The 21,258-nt window shown below is 35.2% G+C and overlaps 1 protein-coding gene across 8 annotated transcripts in view; it reads right to left on the bottom strand.

Annotated features, from left to right (window-relative positions):
- EYA4 (EYA transcriptional coactivator and phosphatase 4) overlaps positions 1-21,258 on the bottom strand; it is a 367,841-nt gene that overhangs the window by 50,097 nt on the left and 296,486 nt on the right. For 4 of the 8 annotated variants that reach the window (XM_040239258.1, XM_040239259.1, XM_040239257.1 and 1 more), the window contains 6 exons: positions 16,949-17,041; positions 11,856-11,922; positions 10,198-10,340; positions 9,877-10,020; positions 8,078-8,157; positions 5,857-6,040 (listed from right to left, as the gene is read on the bottom strand). In XM_040239258.1, the coding sequence (XP_040095192.1) occupies positions 5,857-6,040; positions 8,078-8,157; positions 9,877-10,020; positions 10,198-10,340; positions 11,856-11,922; positions 16,949-17,041 (711 nt within the window). The remainder of the gene's footprint in view (positions 1-5,856; positions 6,041-8,077; positions 8,158-9,876; positions 10,021-10,197; positions 10,341-11,855; positions 11,923-16,948; positions 17,042-21,258) is intronic. The other 4 variants (XM_040239262.1, XM_040239265.1, XM_040239261.1 and 1 more) reach the window with 1 other exon arrangement.

The raw sequence follows: 21,258 nt of genomic DNA, 5'->3' as shown, positions 1-21,258 counted from the left end.
TGCATACATCATACTGGGTCAAATCCTACATTTCAACTTTATGTTTGGGTTCTGCATGTCCCAGAGATACCTGAAAGTCTGACATGTCTAAAGCTAAGTGATGGAGCACCTTATGAGGTGGAGAGCATGGAGCAGTGGCAGATCTGGGAGGAAGGTTTTGAGATAAACTGAGGCAACAGCGAGGTACAGTAAAACCTCACAAGTAACAAGAGTTCAACTTACCGTACGACTTCAAGTGTTTTATTCAGTCTCTCTGAATCTTAGTTTCTTTGTATATTAAAACATCAGTAATAGCAGCTACCTTTTATTACTGAGGTAAATCTAATTTACACTTAATTTAAATCATTTGCATAAAGTTAAAATGTCTAGGAGAATCCAATGGAAAAAGTTACACAGTTTTAAATATAAAGATGTTATGACTCTCCTGTTCTTGTTGTTGTTGCTGTTTAGTTGCTGAGTCATGTCTGACTCTTTCTGATCCTATGGACTGTAGCCACCAGTCTCCTCTGTCCATGGGATTTCCCAGGCAAGAATACTGGAGTGGGCTGCCATTTCCTTCTCCATGATTCTCATGCCTTATCACAAAAATTAAAGTAAAATAATTACAAGAACAGCCAAGCAGTTACTAATCTAAACAAACACATCTGAACAAACTAGATAAAACATACGTAATATTTTTTTCTGAGAAATTCTAAGTAAATAATTTTTACAAAGCTAACCTCTAATAATTTCTAATGGTCAAATGTTTTCTTTGGGAAACATTGTGCATGTCAGGGCAGCATCAAAGAAATGTCTGTGCTCCAAATACTATTTGCTCTTAAAACACTCATAGCACAGTTCCTTGCATGGGTTTTTGTTATCAAATGTATGAGAGTAAATAACAGAACAAAAGATTCTTTAGCTATGAATGCTGACTACAGCTCGATGTCATAGTAAATCATGTTTCAGCTTACTTGTGCAGACATTAAAGGAGGTTTGGAGTATTTAAACACAACTAATTTTTTAAAAATCACACAAAATGTTTTCTATTTTCAGTTATTTTTATAAAACAGAATTTTTCTAAGGTTGCTGCTGCTGCTGCTGCTAAGTCGCTTCAGTTGTGTCCGACTCTGTGCGATCCCATAGACGGCAGCCAACCAGGCTCCCCCGTCCCTGGGCTTCTCCAGGCAAGAACACTGGAGTGGGTTGCCGTTTCCTTTTCCAATGCAGGAAACTGAAAAGTGAAAGTGAAGTCGCTCAGTCGTGTCTGACTCTTTGCGACCCCTCGGACTGTAGCCTATCAGGCTCCTCTGTCCATGGGATTTTCTAGGCAAGAGTAATGGAGTGGGCTGCCATTGCCTTACTATGTCCTAAAAATCAAATGTTCTTTTTCAAGTAAAATACTGATTCAAATTAACTCACATATGTTAAGCTTATAATGAAAACCAATTTTTGGTTGACATTCTATAAAACCTGTCTTTCTATCCATTACAGATCAACTTTTTAGAAGTTAACTCTCATCAGGCAGTTTTGTTCCTGCAACAGTGCAAGAGGTGAAAGGACAAAATCTTGCAAAAGCCTAAAATGACTGTCATCAGTTATGGGTGGTTGATTGTTGACTGGATCCATACAATGGAATTTGGCAGGAACAACTCAGCTACTCAAAGGAACTGGAAGCCAGCAGCTATGACGACAAGGGGGTCAGAAGAGTAGAAGGAGAAAGGAAAAAAAACTGGTCACAGGAAGTGTCTCACTCTCAACAGAAGGAGGACTTGATATCAATGATTCTAAGTTACTGAAAGATCTTGAAAGGACTCTAAGAATTTGGACAAAATATGGACAAAAGTGTTTCTGATGAAAGTAAAGACACAGCCTTTGAAGAAAACTATGAAGGATGGCTCCACATTCATTAAACTCTTAGTATGTGTCATGCACTTTTTTTTTCTATTTTATTTATTTATTTTTTGACTGTGCTGGGTCTTTGTTGCTGCCTGGGCTTTTCTCTGGTTATGGGGAGCAGGGGTTACTTTCTAGTTGCTGTGTGAGGGCTTCTCATTGAGGTGGCTTCTCTTATGGCAGAGCACAGGCTCTAGGGCATGCAGGCTTCAACAGTTGTGGCATGTGGGCTCAGTAGTTTCAGCTCCTAGGCTCCTGAGCACAACCTCTATAGCTGTGGTGCATGGGCTTAGGTGCTCTGTGGCACATGGGATCTTCCCAGACGAGAGCTATAACCCGTGTCTTCTGCACTGGCAGGCAAATTCTTTACCACTCAGCCACCAGGGAAGTCCCAGACACCTTCTTTTTCAAAAAGTTTACTAGAATAAGTGTTTGGCTAAAGCACTGCTCATTGTATCTGAGATTCCCCACACTGTAGCCTGGAGCAGTCTGTTTTTTCCTCAATATGGCTAGAACTTCATGATATACTATGCTTTATCCATTCTGTTGACAAATATTTGGGTTATTTGTAATTTTAGGCAACTCTGAATAAAGCTGTTATTAACATTCTTGTTTGTATCTCTGGACATAAGCTCCCATTCCCACCATATCCCTATCTGTATGCCTAGCATATCCCTATCTGTATATATTTGGCAGCAGGACTGATGAGTCAGAGGGAAGGCATAGACACTGAGAACCTTTTTCCAAAGTGGTTGTATTAATTCACTCTCCTACCAGCAACGAGAGTTCTAGTTCTCTACATCCCTGTCAATTCTTGGTTAGTCATTTTTATTTTAGCAGCTATCGGGGTATAGTATATCTCACTGCCGTTTTAATTAGCATTTTCTTAATGAGTAATGATGTAGAATACTTTTGTTTCTTGCTCAGTTAGTATCTTCTTTTTTACAAAGTAACTGTTTAAATCCCTGGATAATTTAAAAAAGTGGGTTATCCTTCTTGCTGATTTTTCCAGAGCTCTTTATTGTGAAACATTCTTTACACACACACATGACTAAAATCTCACTTCAACCTAGTGAATTTGGTCTTTCATTATCCTCTTTTAAGAGTGGGAAAACTGGAGACATGTGGAACTCAGTTAACTAACCAAGATGAAATGGCTTGTATGTGAAATGCTGGTATGATTCCAGAATTCCTGCTTTAACCACTAGGTAATACCTCCTCCCCTAAATAGCAACAGACTGTTCAGACTACAAAGAGGTCAAACCTGTATGTGTTTCTACTGATCAAAAGAGTATATAGACTTTATACAATTTCTGTGAGACAGAGGGCAAAGGAATTCATCGAAAGAGCATCAAAGTAAAAGGACAGATCCTAAACGGGCACATGCTATATTTGGCTTCTTCAGATGGAACTGAACTGACCTCCGTATCTTCTCAAGGTTCTAGCCTTTCTTCTGATAAAGGTTAAAACCAGAAATTTGAGCTCAATTGATCATTAAACACTTGTTGACTTTTTTTTTTTAAAGGAGAAAGCTGTTAATTCCAGTGCCTCTGTCAATTTCACTCAGGCAATTGCATTAGGGTACAGTAACAATGTAGGTAGGAAAAATGCAAATTGGCAGAGAATTTAAATGTGGTTAGCCCTTTCCATCTAAATCTTCTTGTTGGCTTCAATGAAATGAATTAGCACTTTGCTTTCCTTCCTGTCCTTATGTAAAATGCCATAAAACCTGGAAAGACTACTGGGTTCTGCTGAAGAAATTGGCTTTTCAAAGTGTAAAGGGATCTTACTATATCCTTTACTTTTCTGCAGCATTTGTAAAGTTTAACTAGCAAATGTACTATGTTTTCAAGGTCTCAGAGTACAGAATACTGTTACAAATTGCTAGTTATATTTAATTTTTAAAATGTTTAAAATTTTAAAAAGGAGCTATAAAGAAAGCTATCAGTAAGCTTAATGTGCCAATCAATCATCAAACATTCTGAATGCAAATACCTAAGATAAACTTTATGGTAAAGGCAAAGAAATATCTTTTCAAAGATAATAAACTAAAATATCTGTTCTTAATCAGCATGTTAATGTTTCTTTAAATACATTGTCAAATTACCTAGTAAGGTAAAGTATTGATAAATAACTGAATGTTATTCGTAATTTTCAAATAACTCAGTCATTACCCATTGCCCTAGGCTTTTTCCTGAGCCAATACTACACATGATTAAATAATTATCTTTTAATCAGTGCCATAATGAAGAACTGCACCTTCTAAGTTTTGGATATTCATATCCAACTTTGTTTCATTAGGTTTATCGCTAAATCAGAGCAACCAGCTGTCTCTTATAGAACACAACGTATGTTTCCATTTTAAACACGGGAGAAGTCAACAGGGAAAGATTTATGAAAAACTGTTTTCATAAATTTTAATTGTTAGGTCTCTGCTTTGAGTCCAAATGCAGAGCCAGGCAATGGAAAATACTCTTTATGCCCTTAAACAAAATATCTCAGATTTCATCACTAATAGAGAAAAATCCCATAGTTGTGAACTTGTTTACTTTTCAGATACATGCCAGTCTGCAAAGGCAAAATCAGACTTAAAAACTGTCTTGAAGAAAGCTCTGAGGTCACAGAATTTCTTAAAGATCCAGACACGTGCATTGTTATGTTTTTGGTTGAGCGAATGATACGGTTACATACAGAAATACTTTCTTCTTTAAATTCAACAGAAAGTCTTGTAAGATCTGAAAATTATGTCAAACTATATTCATTGGCATTAGCAACCAATGGGAAGCTGAAGAAATTGCAGTGTTCTAATAGTGAATATGAGAATGTCACATACAAATGTATTACATTCAAAGTCATATACTCAGAATACCTACATGTCTACATTTAGTATTTTTAATATAAATAAAAGAGTGATTCTGAAAGTTGATTATTCTTCAGATAATAGAAAGTACCCATCTGTGTCTTTCCTGCAGAGAAACTCTTGTGGTCATATTGACATTGGATAATAGTCAATCTTCTATCCAAAGTTCTACTCAGCATAAAAAGTTTTTAGTGTATAAATAGTTTTCATTCCCGGTTGCTCAATTCTAGTAAGTTCCAAAACACTTTGCTGGTCTCATCACTCAGTTTCTGATGTCTTGATCAGATACTTCTCCTGTGGTTTTGCTTCTGAATAGTTATCCTGCCTTGTTTTCCCCACATATTCACCAGTGAGAAACACCTTTTACAGTGTGATGGGAACATCAAACATCTCCTCACCTGAAGTGTTTCCACCATTTGCTAAGCAAGGATTCTGAAATCATTCGTTCTTTAAATTAATGTAAGACTCTTAATGAAATGTTAAGTATTTACTCAAAGAGGATCAGGACAGAATTGGAACACAGGACTTAGGCTGGGTGGAGGTTAAGGCGAGTGTTAGATGTGTCAGCAAATACAATTCTAGTAAGAATACAGATAAGCTTCTGGCAATGAAGAATATAATGGATTTTAAATATATGTTTATCAGACAAAGGTATTAGATTACCTACCAAGGACCCTATGAATATCCTAAGATATATATAAAATCCTAAGAATATAGGAAATCTTCACTGGCTTGAGATACTGATGACTCATAAGGTGAATAAGTCAGTTTCTCAAGCATAAAAGAAATATTATCAGTTTTACCCAAAGAAGATAATAGTACTACTTTTCCATGTTGTTAAAATCTCCACAAAATAATTAGTCTGGAAAAAGATTCACTTACCTTTTTATCTTCATATTTATACATATTCTGTCATTTGAGATTAGAATTGCCTATCCCACATCTACTAATAAAAGAAGGGTTTTCTGAAATGCCAGAAAAGCCTCACCTAATCTGTACCAGCACAGATTAAACACCAGCATAATTATCTGGGAGCTTTCAGTCTTTTTTAAAAAAGATTTTTTTTAATGTCCATTTTCTCCATATTATTAGATAAGCAAAACATATAAAAAATATTTCACCTGGATGAAGATCTGTACCTGGTTGGCTAGTCAGTCCTGGGAGAGATTCCTGCAACTGGTAGGTTGAGGTCGTGGAGGATGAGCCATCAGCTGTGTTATTTGATGTCATGTATGCGCCATACGTCGATGCAGAGTAATACTGTGCATACTGGTTTTGGCCAAAGGCTGTGTAGGATGGATAATCCTGAAATAACAATTGAGATGTGTGTGTGTGAAAGACAGACTGTCCTCTGGCATGCTCCAAAGAAGAGCAATCACAAGGTAACGGAAAGAATACTATCTGGCTCCACTGGTTCTGGAGTCCACAGCTTTACGGTGATCCTAAAAAGCAGAGACCATTCTGTGGGCATCTTCTACATGCACACAGTAATGAAATACCATATGGGGTTCTGCAAACCAGGTCAAGCACACGCATTTTAATCTACCTAAAGATCATATATGCTTCACTCCCCTACTCTGAATTATGCACCCAAGGGTGTACATTGTCAGATCTTATGCACTTGAAGACGAGAGAAGGAGATGCTTGTATTCACAGCATTCAATCTCATCTTCTAAAATCACCGGCAAGAAGGAGGTGTGCCCTTCCTTCACTTCCATACAGACCCTGGGCTGCATTATTGTGGTATTTATTCCCTTTTTAGGCTGCCCTTGATAATTTTGTTTTCTTGGCAGGAGATAATTGTAATAAAATGATTAAAAGATTTTCTTACGCAGCTTCTCACAGGCTACATTCCACCTGAGACCTTGACTTAAATAAATCTTTAGTGAGGTTTCCAAATATTTAGTTTATATCATTTGATAAGGAAAAAGGAAAGCCAATGGATCAATTCCTCTCACTTGCTTTTTCTTAAAAGTTTTTAATAATCCTAGAATGATCTAAATAGTCCTTCAAAATCCTTTTACATATTACATTTTTTAATCCTCCCAAGTAGAACAAAGCAGTCTTTTTCTTATGCTTCCATTCTGTCTAGTGTATATTATTATATTAAAATATTCTACCCCTTGTCCATATTATTTTCATATCTATGTCTTCAGGAGGATTGGATCCTTTCAGAGAGCAGGGAACACTCACTTATGATTCTCAAATCTTCAATGCATAGTCAAAAAATCTAATGGCTAACAGGTACTCAAGTATTAATAAACGAGTGACTGAACCTAAGCTACTTGGATTATCAAAAATTCTTAATTTTTTATAATAAAACATACATACTGGTCTTGATGTTTAGTGTTTTAAGAAACTATTTTTCAAACTAATGCCAAATTAGCAGTTTAATCTTGTCAAAAATATTATTAACATTATTCCACTGTTTAATCATTAAATTTTCCCCTTAGCCTCTTGTCTTAATAAAAATTGACAGGAGAAGGCAATATAATTCCTTCAGTAAATCCAAAGAGCAAATGCTTGTGCAATAACTTTTATTTTAAAATATACAGAAGTCCAGCAAGTCTGTTAAGAGTAAAATAGTGTATTGCTTACCCATGAAATCAGCTATCCTTCCATCTGAACTACTCTGAACATGACTGAGAGGGAGAAAATAAGAAAGTATCTGAACATATCATAAATTCATCTCCCTCCATGCTGATTCACCCTTTCAGAGACATTGCTTCTTGCTCCACATATAATTCTAACATGATTCTAGAAACAATCGTAGGTTTCAAAACTCACAAAATGATTAAGCAAACATCACTAGGAGGGCTAAGGAATTCTAGGAGCAGGTATAGCAAAAAAAGCAAAAAATTACAGTTCTCAGGAGAGTAGGAACTAAAGTTATCAAAAAATTAATAGAACTAAAAAATAAAAGCTGTATGGAGTCTGAGATGCATTTTGTTTTGGAAAAAAATGATTTGGGTTTGGACCAAACATGCTCTATACTCTAATCATAATCTGATTATTGTTTATAGTTCAACCTATCAATTTTCATAATTTTTATTAAGAAAAAATAAAATTAATTTATTATGGTTTAAGATAATCAGAAAGGATGTAGTAGATTTTCTCATTTCCTCTTATGACTAAAACAATCATGGCTTAAATGTTTAAAAGGTAAAGCTTTAGCAATCAGGAAACCTAAAATACCCATAATTATACATATCCCAAGAATCTAGATAGCTAATCTTTACTACTCTGAAATGCTGTCTTAACTTTAAATAAAGTTTATTAACCTGATACTATTCTTCAAAAATCTGATCTATATAAAAAGCATAAATATAAAAGCTACTATACCTGTTGTGAACCACTGAAATTCGTTGAATTTGAAACTGAATTATTTGCATAAATAGTAGAAGATGGTGCAAAACTAGAACCTAGAGATAAAAGAACAAATTGTATTTAAAAAGTATTTCTCAAAAAATATTAAAATATTTCACTTTGCAGAATTCAATGCAATATATTTTAAATTTTGTTGATGCAGTGAGATTTGAAATGGAGAGATTTTCAAGGGAAATATGCTTGGCTTTTTCTTGTGACAACTGGCAAATTCCTTCCTTTAGAATTCTGTAGAGTTAAACAGAAGTTTGTGGGAACAGTCTTACCAAGGACTCAGCTAACTTTCAAGGGCCAATGTCTACACGTAGAGAAGTACTCAAAGAATAAAATAGCAATAGTGAGACTACTTCCAGGAAACAACTGCAACTTTCCAATGGTCATATCAACTGCATATGCATACAAAAACTACTCAAGTTTAAACAATTGGCTGAGGCTAGTTTAGGAAATAAACATACAGAATCTGTTTAGAAATGAGGCTTCCAGCATCCCATCTTTTTGTTCCTTTATGTCTTTTCCTTAGAACAAAAATGCTGTAGGCTAGGGCTCAGACTCAAGGGAGAACTGTTTATACCATAATCATCTAAGGTTCGATAATCTAAAATTTTATGACAAAGTAAGCAAGTTATTTAGTTGTTTGAAATTAGGGCAAAAACAAGCAAACTATCAATCTATAGATTCAAAAAAATATGTTCTCATGGAATGCACTTGTTAAGGAATAAAAGGCTATTAAGGCAGCTGATTATTTTTTTATCAACATGTTTTGAATAGCAATAGTACTAGGTAATAATGCAAATTAATGTAGCCTGGAATATCCAATATAAAAGTGTTTTGGGGAATAAATGGAAATGTCTCTATGGCTTTTTCTACACTGCCAACTGAAGCTGAGCAGCTCACTGTGGCTGAGGCATGTTTGCAAATATTTATCTACTAACGTTATAAGGAAAAAAGACACCTGTCATTTCAGCCAAAAAAGGCCTAAGTAATTATTTCATTTTAGTCAATCAACCAAAATGTCAATATTAGTTCATTTGAATAATGTTCATATAGCCCCCAAACTATGACTAATCATTAGAAAAAAAAATGACAGGTAAAAAATAAGCTTTTAATGTTTTTACCATGTCACTAAATTATTTTCTGCAATTATTATACAATGTTCAAAAATAATTTTTAATTGGAGACAAAAACAAAAAGAAAAATAATGATCATATATGGAGAAAAAAGTTTTAAGAGAGGAGGTACAAACGATTTAAATATTCCTATTTAAGAAATATAGTACTAACAGGGGGGAGGTATTTTAGAAAGGAACAAAAAAAAAATCCTCAATCATTCAACAGTAAATATAGGACTTAGAAAAGTGCTAACTCAATTTTAAATTAAATCAAAACAGCATTACATACATAAGGAATCCTGACAAGAAAATGCTGGATTTTGTCATGAATCTTTGAAATCCCTTAAGTAGATGCCAAACGTGTGACTGGTGTGGTGACTGGCTTGGAGGTTGCTTTGCTTGGACGTAGTTTCCTGCCAATTTTATGCAACTTAAGCTTAAGTTGTTAAATTTAATATGGGTCATGTTTCTTGATGTATGTTGAGCTCTTTTCATCATGTTCCCTCTTAGTTATCTTTTCCAATGGTATCGTCTGAGCAGTGGTAACATTTAATACTGTCTTCATGACTATATATTCTTAGTCTGAAGCCAAGGAGTCTCTTTCAAAGAATTCTTTCTCACTTAACATGTATCCTGGGTGGCTGCTTACCTGGCATCTGGTAAGAATAAGGTGTCTGGCCTGGCTGTGGGGTAGAGAAGCCTGGGCTGTAACTGAGGCACCCACTCTGTAATGGGGACTGAGTTTGTGAGAGTCCACTCTCTGTCTTGATGCCTGGTAACATCACGCCCAGATCTGTTTGGAAAGTGCATGTGCAAACCATTTTATTAGTAAAATGATCGTGCTGTAACATGAGTTGCAACTTATACTAGAATATAAGAGTTTATATAAGAATATTAGAATGCACAGCTACTAGCCAGCAGGATTACCTGCTTGTAACCAAAGAAGGAGAAGAGAGAAGAAGGGAAATACCGTAAGTGGGTAGGCTGTAGGGTTGTCCTGTCTGTGAGTAGGCAGTGTAGACGGCTGGCTGCTGCATTCCCGAATACTGAGTCTGGCCTGCATAGGCGGACATTGTTTGAGCTGCTGGTGTAGAAAGAATGTGTGGATAGGGCCTAAATATCAGAAAAATAGCATTACTGTGGCAACAAAGACTGCATATTATTTCAGACAGCTTAGATTCAGTGAAACCTGATAAAAGCCAGGAAGTAATCCTCTTCTTTATCCACAATACCATTTTTACAATATAGAAAAGGACAAAAGTCTGAATGTCAGGAGAGCGGGCTCTGCTTAACCCAGTCTCAATACCTTGGACAAATAAACTTCCTAAGTCTACACCTCACCTGTGAAAAGAAAACTTTGGTTTAGATATCATCCTGAAAGTCTCTTCCAGGTCTATATCGCTTACATCTGAAATAGTATTCCAATTGATACGTAGATGAGGAAAGTGGAGTCCAGGTCAGTTAATTAATGAGCCCAGGTCAGTTAATTGATTAATTAACTCATGAGCATTATTTCCTGTTACCATGCATGACCCAATGTCATGTAATGACTACAAAAATCATTAAAAGCCCTAGGAAGAATTCCTTACAAGAACTAAAAATCTTACCAAAAAAAAATTTTTTTTTAAAGTACGCAGCTTCTTGAAATGGAAAGCCATTCCCTTCATTTTGCCACATCTTACAGAATGTCCTCAAAATAGATATCCAATCTCTAGCCTATGCTTAAGGATAAACACTGTAGCTGCTGTAGAAAATAACTTTTAAATGTGCATGATCAGGAATCCCAAATCTTGACATATCTCTCTGATGGCAACCAAATTCAGATATACACCCAATATGGTTAAGCTTGAAATGTTTACCACTGTCCTCAAAACATTGACTACATTAGTTATACAAGCAATAGTGCATATTTTTCCAAAATGTTTATTAGAAGTTAAAATCCAATGAAAATATTATAAAGCTGGAACAAATTATGAAGTGTTGAGGTTTGAGTAAAATGTAATCTTTTCAGATTTTCTTTAAACTAGTAGGAGTTTTCACATTTTTATTTAAAAAATCAGTGTATTCTGATCTGTGCTTGATGCTTTCTTCAAAATATATAAATGTTCGAAATTAAAGGAACTGTCTGGACAAAAGTGAATATATTCCTAGATTTGTGAAAGATATTTATTTATAGGTCTAATCTATCCAATGAATCTATCCAAAAATCTATCTATTAATTACCTATAACATTTATATCAGAGAAGGCAATGGCACCCCACTCCAGTACTCTTGCTTGGATAATCCCATGGACAGAGGAGCCTGATAGGCTGCAGCCCATGGGGTCGCTAGGAGTCGGACACGACAGAGTGACTTCACTTTCACTTTTCACTTTCATGCATTGGAGAAGGAAATGGCAACCCACTCCAGTGTTCTTGCCTGGAGAATCCCAGGGACAGGGGAGCCTGGTGATCTGCCGTCTATGGGGTTGCACAGAGTCGGACATGACTGAAGCGACTTAGCAACAGCAGCAACATTTATATATATAAATATATCCTGACTTAAAGTTATTATATTGTGTAAATATGATTAATCAAAATAATGCCAGAAAATTATTCTAACAAATCTGAAAGACTACTGACCACTTACTTGGAAGGATACAGCTGTGGGGAATATTGATGCGCAGATCTGGGGCTGTAGCCACTACTTGTTATTACTGTGAGATACAAAAGATAGAAAAAAGGTTGCTTCATAAATATGTTTCATTGGTTTCACTGGAGTAATCAAAACTAATTTAAAGAAATGACCATGTTAGAGAGGTATTTCAAAAAATTCACTCATTTTCTAAACAGAAAATTCATTTGTTTTCTAAACAGAAACAGATGCCTATACATTTTCTTCTAATTAAACTGTTTCATATTTGTTCTAGGAAAATGACATGAAATCTTCTCACAAATCAATCCCCTTCATCATTCTTCCATTTTCTCAAATCAGTGGCATGCTCTTATGCATTAATATGCTATGAATAAATAACCTTGATTATAAGTAATTGAGCTTTCATGATATAAAAGTAAACCTTTTCATTTGCAAACTTCGTGTTTTAAATTCCACACATGATGACAAGATAGTGCTCTTCCTCTGCATTTACTCTAATAGAAATACAATAAAAATTAAGAAAAATGCGATGTTTCAACCTTCATTTTCAAGTTATAAAATGATAATGCTTTCTATTTCCTTTCATTTTGTCAATCTGATGAGTAGTTAAAATCAGAGTCCAAATAATTCTCATAATAACTGGAATATACACAGAAAGCCTGGGTGACAATGCAACATGAAAAAAAAGCAGAACTATGACATCCAGCAGCAATCCTATTTACAAATGTATTTTGAACTCTCACAGACTAGACTTTTTTGAGAAGATTTTAAAGGTGAAAATCAGGTCTTATCAACATTTCAGCCAAACATGCAGTCCCAAACTGGACTATTTCCAAAAGTTTGAAGGTTTCTTTTTCCTTTAACCATCTGCCTTGACTAAGACAGATGTATTGCAAATATATGGACCCTTAAGTGTTAAGGCCGTCCCTTCAGAGCCAATCCACACTGGGCAAGCACACAGAGTGTCTTTATTAGGCCATCTGCTGTTCATTCACTTTTCAAAAAGATTAAAGTAGTATACAATGCAGCGCTGGAATTAGTTTAGCCTAATCAATCATAGTTATACTTCAAAGTACTGTGTCCTTTCTAAGTTGTTCATAATTCTGGAGCCAAACTTTCAGAATTGTAAAAGTGACAAATAGGTTTAGGTTGCTAACTATTTTATGAAACATGATATATTTCTATATCCAAATGCTATTAAGTATCCTTGTGATCTATTGCTTCATAAACACATAGAATTTAATGTATTTAAAATGCTATTTGGACTGTAAGCTCTGAGTATGGAGAGTATATTATAGTTTTCATAGCAATAGTGCATAAAGTACATTTTCAAGAATATTATGAATCAATTTTGACAATCACTGAATATGATCTGAGGTATAACGTCTTACATGTTTTCAGCAACCAAAATTTAAGTGAATTTGCTAGGTATATTTAAAAATACGTGGAGCAATGAGCCATTAATTTTCTACTTGTTTATTAAAAGCATTAACAATGTTCAAAACTTTCAAATCAACTCAATTAGAACAAGGCTTTTCTATCACACTATGGGCACTAAACATACATTGCATAATAGCAACAGTATATCGCATAGGAAATTCAGTCCGATTCATTAATTAACAATTATTAGCAGAAATATGATTAAGTAAGGCTTAATTCCACATTTTCATCTCATTGATAAAACTTCATTGTGGTACATGCTAGATAGACTTATACTAATCAGTTATTCTCAAGATTGTGAAACACAAGGCTTTTCTAAAGTAATATCAAATAATGAAAAGAAATATTTAGCTTTATTAAATTAGCCAAACAAAATTATTTTTTAAAAAGCCTCACATATATGAACACAATTCTGAATATACAGGATGCTTCTTCCCTCTAATGAATGAATCTAGACATCATTAGAATAATGTACCCATAATAGTACAAAGGTTCAACTTTTAAATTTTTATATTAGTGTCTATATGTTCATTTTTTAAGTAGAAAACAAAACCTATGACTCAGAAAGCTGTTTATATAAAACTTAGAAAATTTATACTTCTTGACTATGCAGTATACATTTTATTCTAACAAATCTGCAGATAACGAAAAACAACGACAATACTGTATTAAAGTAAACTGAGATTACGCTGATCAAAGTAAAGACTGTTCCTACACAAAACAGCCTAATCTCTCCAGTATGATTTCTAGAACACCATGTACAAATTTAGGAGACCTTTCTTTTATTCCCTATCAGCATTTAATTAATCAAGAAATGTATACAAAGCACACAAGGTATTATATTCCATCATTTCCTCATATAAAAGTAATCAAAAGTGTCTGTCTTCAGAATGCCTGAAAATTAGGTAAAACATATTTTTAATATTATCAGATTCTCACAAGGTGGTATCAAGCAGTCTTAAGGTTTTACCCTTATTACTGTAATACTTTAGATCACTGCCTCTCTAGGGGATGAGAGATGGGAGATGAGTAGCAGGGTGGGTGGAAATTTTGCCTGCCAGGGAGCATTAAAAATGCCAGGAGACGCGGTAAGCTGTCACAATGGAGGCATGCTATAAGAAACTTGGGATAGGTGCCAGGGATACTGATAAACACCTTCTATTGCAGAAGACAGCTCTTCCACAAGAAAAAAAAGGCCACATTTTTAATAGCAGTGCTGTTGAGAATCTCTGACCTAAGTCACTCTGTCCAACTGAACTTGAATTCCCAGGTGGACCAGTGTTAAAGAACCCATCAGCCAATGCAGGAGGCAAAAGATATGTGGGTTCAATCCCTGGGTCAGGAAGATCTCTTGGAGGAGGAAATGGCAACCTTTCCAGGATTCTTGCCTGGAAAATCCCATGGACAGAGAAGCCTGGTGGGCTACAGTCCATGGAGTTGCAAAGAGTCAACCATGGCCAAGTGACTAACTGCACCTGCGTGAGCACACACACACTCACACACACACACACACACACACACACACACACACACAACTGGACCTGGTCCATGAAAGCTGGAAATATTCTGTATCTGAGTTGTCCAATATGGTAGCTATTAAAAACTATTAAACATACAACTATTAAACAAGCCACTATTTAAAAAAATCCCACATACAACTATTAAACACTTAGAATATAATTAATGTGACTAGATTAAAAAATTTTGCTTTTTAACCAAATAATATTTCATTTAGACTTAAATAGCCACATTTGGCCAGTGGCTACTTTTCTGGACAGCCCAACCCTAGATAATTATTAAAAGAAATCTGGGAAACTATTTGTAAACATAATACGAGTCAATTCCGGACAGTAAAGTCCAGACAGCTTGACAGTTCACACATATTTCTTTTTACATATCTATATTTTCCAATAAACTTTTAAAGAAAGGACTCTTGGACTGACCAGGACATTGTTCTAGACTCATTTATACCAGTGACCACCCAGGAGGCCCTGACTGTTTGGCCTTAACCATCTTTAACATCTCTGTGCCTTGATACTCTTGCTTCTTAAAATGGATCATCAGAGACCTCTGCAATTTCTTCTGGAGCTAACATCTTATAATTTTTTCAGTCAGTTTTCATTAACTTTGTGGTATGCTATTTAAGTATGTCAGCAATTATTTAATTTCATTCTTAACCTTAAAAACCATGTTCATATATACATTCGTTTTGCAGAAAGTTTACAATAGTTATAGTAAGTTAGTAATACAAATGCTAGGGTAAGTTAGTACCTTATCTCCTGAGCAGCAAGAGAATTGCTAGAAAGGATGTGAATTAGGACACAAGCTTCTCTATGCTGCTGCTGCTTAAGTCGCTTCAGTCGTGTCCGACTCTGTGCGACCCCATAGACGGCAGTCCACCAGGCTCCTCCATCCCTGGGATTCTCCAGGCAAGAATACTGGAGTGGGTTGCCATTTCCTTTTCCAATGCACTCATGCATGCTAAGTCGCTTCAGTCATGTCTGACTCTGTGCGACCCCATGGGCAGCAGCCTACCATGAACAGAATGTCCACAGAATTCTCCAGGCAAGAGTACTGGAGTCGGTTGCCAGTTCCTTCTCCAAAGCTTCTCTATACAAAGTGTATAAATTATTGCATCTTTCTGTTTGGAGTACTAATATTTATGTGACTACATGGCAGCTGTTTCCAATCAGCGTGAACCAATGAAATGGGATCATCTGCATCTATAAAAATCAAATAGATGCTATAATGACATTAGAGTTAAAGCCTTTACCTCCAGTCTTTTTACATGAGAAGCATACCCACATCAAATTATTGTATGTGAGAACATGAATAAGTATAAAATACATTAGAGTAGAATAACAGAACCAATATTTAATATCATGAATACTTTTCTAGGTTTAATGTTCATCTTTCTGCTATACAAAATTCCTCCTCAGGTTAAAAAAAGTCCTCTCATCAGATAATCAACCAAACGAAATATTGTATTGGGGCAGGAGGTGCGGGGAGGATCTTTAAGTCAACTCAATGCGTGTCCTTTGTGCCCACCTGGGAGTTATCAGGTATTTATACTTAAAAGAGGATTGATGTTTAAAGACACACTATTGTTCTCTTTGAAGCAATAGAGGGAAAGTCAGTGCTCTCAGAGGCTGTGTTCTAATGCGACCAGCATGTGCGCTCCTGCAGCCCATTAACCTTTAATACTTGTCACTCAGCTGCTTACACAGGAGGGTTTTTTTTTAAACCCAGAGAGGAAACAAGGTTATTTAGAAGGAATCAAATGGATAGTTTTACATCTCGAATGTTGGAGAGAAGGCAGTTTTTAGTCATTTAAATGGGCAAGTTGAAGGAACAAAGTTGACTATTACAACCTAATAATTAAATCAAGCACTATATAAAATAATCATGAAAGAAGCGAGCTTTGCTTATTTCTAATAAGAAAGTCAGGGCATTGCTTGGTTGTCAACTGCAGATGCAGTAAAACAATTCCAAACGTTATTTCTAAAAACACATCATTTTATGATAATACGTTTTCCCAAAAGTAAATTTATTGCTGAATTTATAAAAATCCAAATTCTCGATTATTCACTAGGAGGACGACATGGACCGCAATGTGTACAGAACAAGACACAAGCTTAAGGCTTTACCTGACCCAGTAAAAGTGTCAAGCGCTCCATCTCCAGTCGTGGCTGTGGTTTCACTGCTGTTCAAAGGCTCTGTTTTGACTGCAAGGAGAGACACTACGTAGAAGAATAAGTACATGTGAGTTATATTTCTAACTTTATATCAAAGATGCTGACTGTTCAACTAGTGGCTTTTCTAGCTACCATGGGCATGCAAGAGAAAATTTGAAAAGTCGATGAGGAGAGTTTTGTTAATTTAGCTTCTAAATGGACATGCATTTATAGAGGATTTAATTTAAAAATCCTCTGTCTAAGCTGCTTCTCTCGAATCTGGCTTTTAAAGGCAGTTAACTTGACACAGTGAAACAGCAGTATACATGTATTTGCATTTTTAACTCACCTAAGCACACTCTGATATAGTCAAACGGTAGGAGAAAGGAATTATCAGTCAGTCTTTAGCACACTGAATCCAAATCATAACAGAGATTCACTGCTTATATTTTATTCTTCCCAAGAAGACATTAAAAGAAAAGACTGCTTAAGAACAATGGTGGCATATGCGTATAAAGAAACCTGGGTTTGTATTCATATAGTGGGAGGAAAATCAAGTACTCAGTAAATTTCTGCTCTACAAGACAAAAGAGCCATAAGGTATTGTTTTTTTTTTTTTAATAGTATAATGATCTTTAATACATTATAGAGACAAGCATAGGAGATGGTTTTTACAGCAGGAAGTACAGCTTTTGAAAACTCTTTAATATATTATTTCTCCTTTGAGGTGGTATATCTTGGCAAAATCCTCATTGGCAATGATGTCACCACTGAGGTACACAATACTGTCATTATTAGATGCAACGAGTTTGGCGGGGGCTATGCAAAAGCCTCCACCCATTTTGTCACACCATATTTTCCCTTTGTGGGCAAAGCTCCATATATCACAGCAGCCAGGGAATACACTAAATTATTTTCTACTTGACACCTCTTATGTTTCCTAGTCATAAGTGGAATGATACAGTTAAAAACCTCAGAAGCAAGCAGAGAACTATAAAGAAAGCTGAAGACTAGCCAACTATGGACAAATATGGCCGAAAGAATAATGGACTCAGAGCACACCCACCAACCAAGCAAGTCAGCAACGTTACTCTGTTAGAAAAGCAATTAATGATGCAGAAACATGCAGTAATGAGTACGTTCCCTTTCCACATGAACGGAATCGGCTGCACCCTCCCTCAGTGAGCTCTGGTGTTAATTTAGCATCCGTGATTTAACTATGTCATGAAGATTTGCTGGAAGACTCAAACTGCAAAGGTTGGAAAGAATCCAAACTCTAAACCATACTGCCTCACAGACAGCACTAACTGAGAATTCCTTTCATCTGTATAGAGATGATCCAGAGCAGGGTTTAGAAAGGTGTAACAGCTACTCTCAATGATGCAGGGTCCTCATGTGACTTTTGACATATGACGGAAAGGAACCATTCAAAGCCTCCAGCAAAACTAAGGCAAGAGACAGTTTCTCAGAACCTCCAAATTCTAATTGTGGCCAAATTCCCATTTAAACACATCTAAATCTATAAATGACATTTGTAAAATAGGTTTATTAATGCTAAAGGTAATCTATATTGCACTTGGGAACCATGGAGAGTGGAGCAAAACGTCTAAAAAAATCCCCAAGCTAGACATGAGGTTTTAGTTCTGTTACTTTGAATCCCAACTTTGAAGTCTGATTTTAAAAACTGAGTATTGGTGTTGATTATAATCTCCTCAATTTGAAAATTTCAGGTGGTTAAAAAGAGAAGGAAGGAAAGCTAGAGAATGAATGCAATCAGGTTGCATTCATTATCCTGGAAACATTTCTCATTAAAATTTTAAAGGTCTGCTGTTAGTCAAAGACAAAGGAGGTTCATTTAACTGAAAAGAGGCATCTCTAGAAAGATTATAAAGAGAAGCATACACACCAAGATGTGTTTAGTGTATCAGAATGTAGGGATTTAAAATAATAGCTAAGTGGATGCTAACATTTGGGGGAAAACAGTGCACATTAATATAAACTTATTTTTCATATGTGGTAAGAGTTGAATAATAGGGAAAAGGGGGAGAATTAATCACGCTGCTATAGAAAATAACTTATGCTCACAGGAGGCCAGCATCAACAAACATCTCTTGAGTAAGATGCAAAGTTATTTTGATTTTTATAGAGAAAGTAAATAATAAGTAAAAATATTTTTTTTCTCAGGGAAAGAAAACTTAGAAGTGAAATAGACATTATATGATTAGCTGATTTATTAAAGAAGGTAAAATACAAAGAAGTGTCTAAAAATGATAATCACAAAGTTTGACAAATGAAAGATAGTTTCAGTAAAAGTCTGAATATATTTGAAATGTGTTTCATTTTCTTTTGTCTTGCTTTTATTACTCCACTTTAAATGAGACATACCATATACTTTTCTAGAGGAAGGAAACTTTGTTAATTTAGTATATGCAAGGCACTATTAGAAAGATATTCATCAATGAAACAAGTCTAGTTCTATGCATCTATTTCCTAAAACTTATAAAAATCCTCATTCCAAAAGTTTATGGTATATATTCACTGTCATATTCAAATGTATTTTTTTTTTACTGTATTCTATTTTTCTTAACACAGAAATTAAACAGGGCTTTTAACTTTTTTTCAGGACAATGTCCAATATGATTACAGTACAAGCTATAAAACAGAAATAATAAGGTTCTATAGAAGAAAAGCATCTTCTTCATCACCAAAACTCAAACTTACAAAATAAACTTTGATTTAAAAAGTAGAAGTCATATTTTAGTCATTAGGTCATTAAGTCATATTTTAGTCATTAGGTTAGAGAGTTTTGTGGTTTTATTCTTCTACAGGCTCCATATATGTGAGTCAAGGGTTCATTTCCCAAAAGGTGAGATGAAAAAACTACATACATGTAGCATTTTATACAGAACCATTATTTCAAAAAATAATTAATTGTATTGCCAAGCCCCCTCCACACTAGTTATCCACTTGCAACTTAGATGTTTTTCATAAAGCCAACTACTAAAAAAGAGTCAAAGTAATTTTATTATACTGATAAAATTTAATTTTATTTTTAACTTTCAAAAATAATTGATTTCTATGAACTAAATCAAAATTGCATGTGATTATTGTCAGGTGTCAGCTACGGCTACTGAATCATTGATTTTCTCTCTTTACGTCCCAACCTCTTCCATAACCTCATGCAAGTACTTTCAAAGCAAACTTAATCTTGTCATCTCAGATTATCTTCAGAATTCAAGTACAAAATTAATATATATTAATTATTTTTCAGTTCAGTTCAGTTCAGTCGCTCAGTTGTGTCCGACTCTTTGTGACCCCATGAATCGCAGCACGTCAGGCCTCCCTGTCCATCACCATCTCCCGGAGTTCACTCAGACTCGGGGAAGTCTATTATCATAACTCAAGGCTCACGTTCATTTGTTACAATATAAGGCTTAATTAATCCTTGAAATATAGGTGACCGAAGTAATTTACATTTCACATGTTATCCTCAGAAATCTGTGTTTAAACTGGACCACAAAATATTGCATAGCCACCTCTGATAATTTAGATTCAGGAAAGAATTTCAGGAAAAGTTAGTTCAGGAAAGATAAAATTTACAACTCAATAGGGGGGAAAGAAGTGTTGCCTACCAGTTTTATGATTTATGTTTTTCTAAATCAATTTTTTCATTTCAAAACCTACGAGCATCAAGTGCCTTTCATTTTAAATATCCATAAAGTATTTAGCTTTATAAAATGATTTGATGATGCTTACAATTTATAGCTTTCATTCCAAAAAGAAAATCTAAAAGAGCAGAGCCACAACAGTAGGTGGTTCTACTGGACAGACATATAATATCCAGAAACAAATTTATCCCATGTGAGTCAATCATCTATATACTAAAAATTCTAGGAGATCCTTTTCTATGCTATATAGATTTCAAATATAGAAAATACCATAAACCTGATCAGAATATCTGATCCTGGTTCCCCCAAATCTTCTCTTTGAAGTATTTTCTTAATCTCCATGTACAATCAAATATTCCCTCCCTCTGCTGTGCACCCACCTTGAACACATTATGCACTCATTATCTTCAGTTCTGTTTCCCTCTGCTAGACTTTTGGTTCCTTGATGGCCAGTTATCATGTTCTATAGGTCACTGGGTTCCCATTTCCTAGCACAGAGCCTGGCATATAACAGGAACTTGATATATTTTAGGTGAGAAAGTGAAAATTCACATTTAGACCGTATCCTAAGAACTTCCAATGAATCTAAGTATTTTGCATATAAAGTACAGCTAA

This window comes from Oryx dammah, unplaced genomic scaffold (genome assembly GCF_014754425.2).
Source record: "Oryx dammah isolate SB20612 unplaced genomic scaffold, SCBI_Odam_1.1 HiC_scaffold_4, whole genome shotgun sequence".
NCBI classification, from domain to species: Eukaryota; Metazoa; Chordata; class Mammalia; order Artiodactyla; family Bovidae; genus Oryx; species Oryx dammah.
The sequence above is the reverse complement of the archived record's forward strand: the minus strand, read 5'-3'. Positions and strand labels throughout refer to the sequence as shown.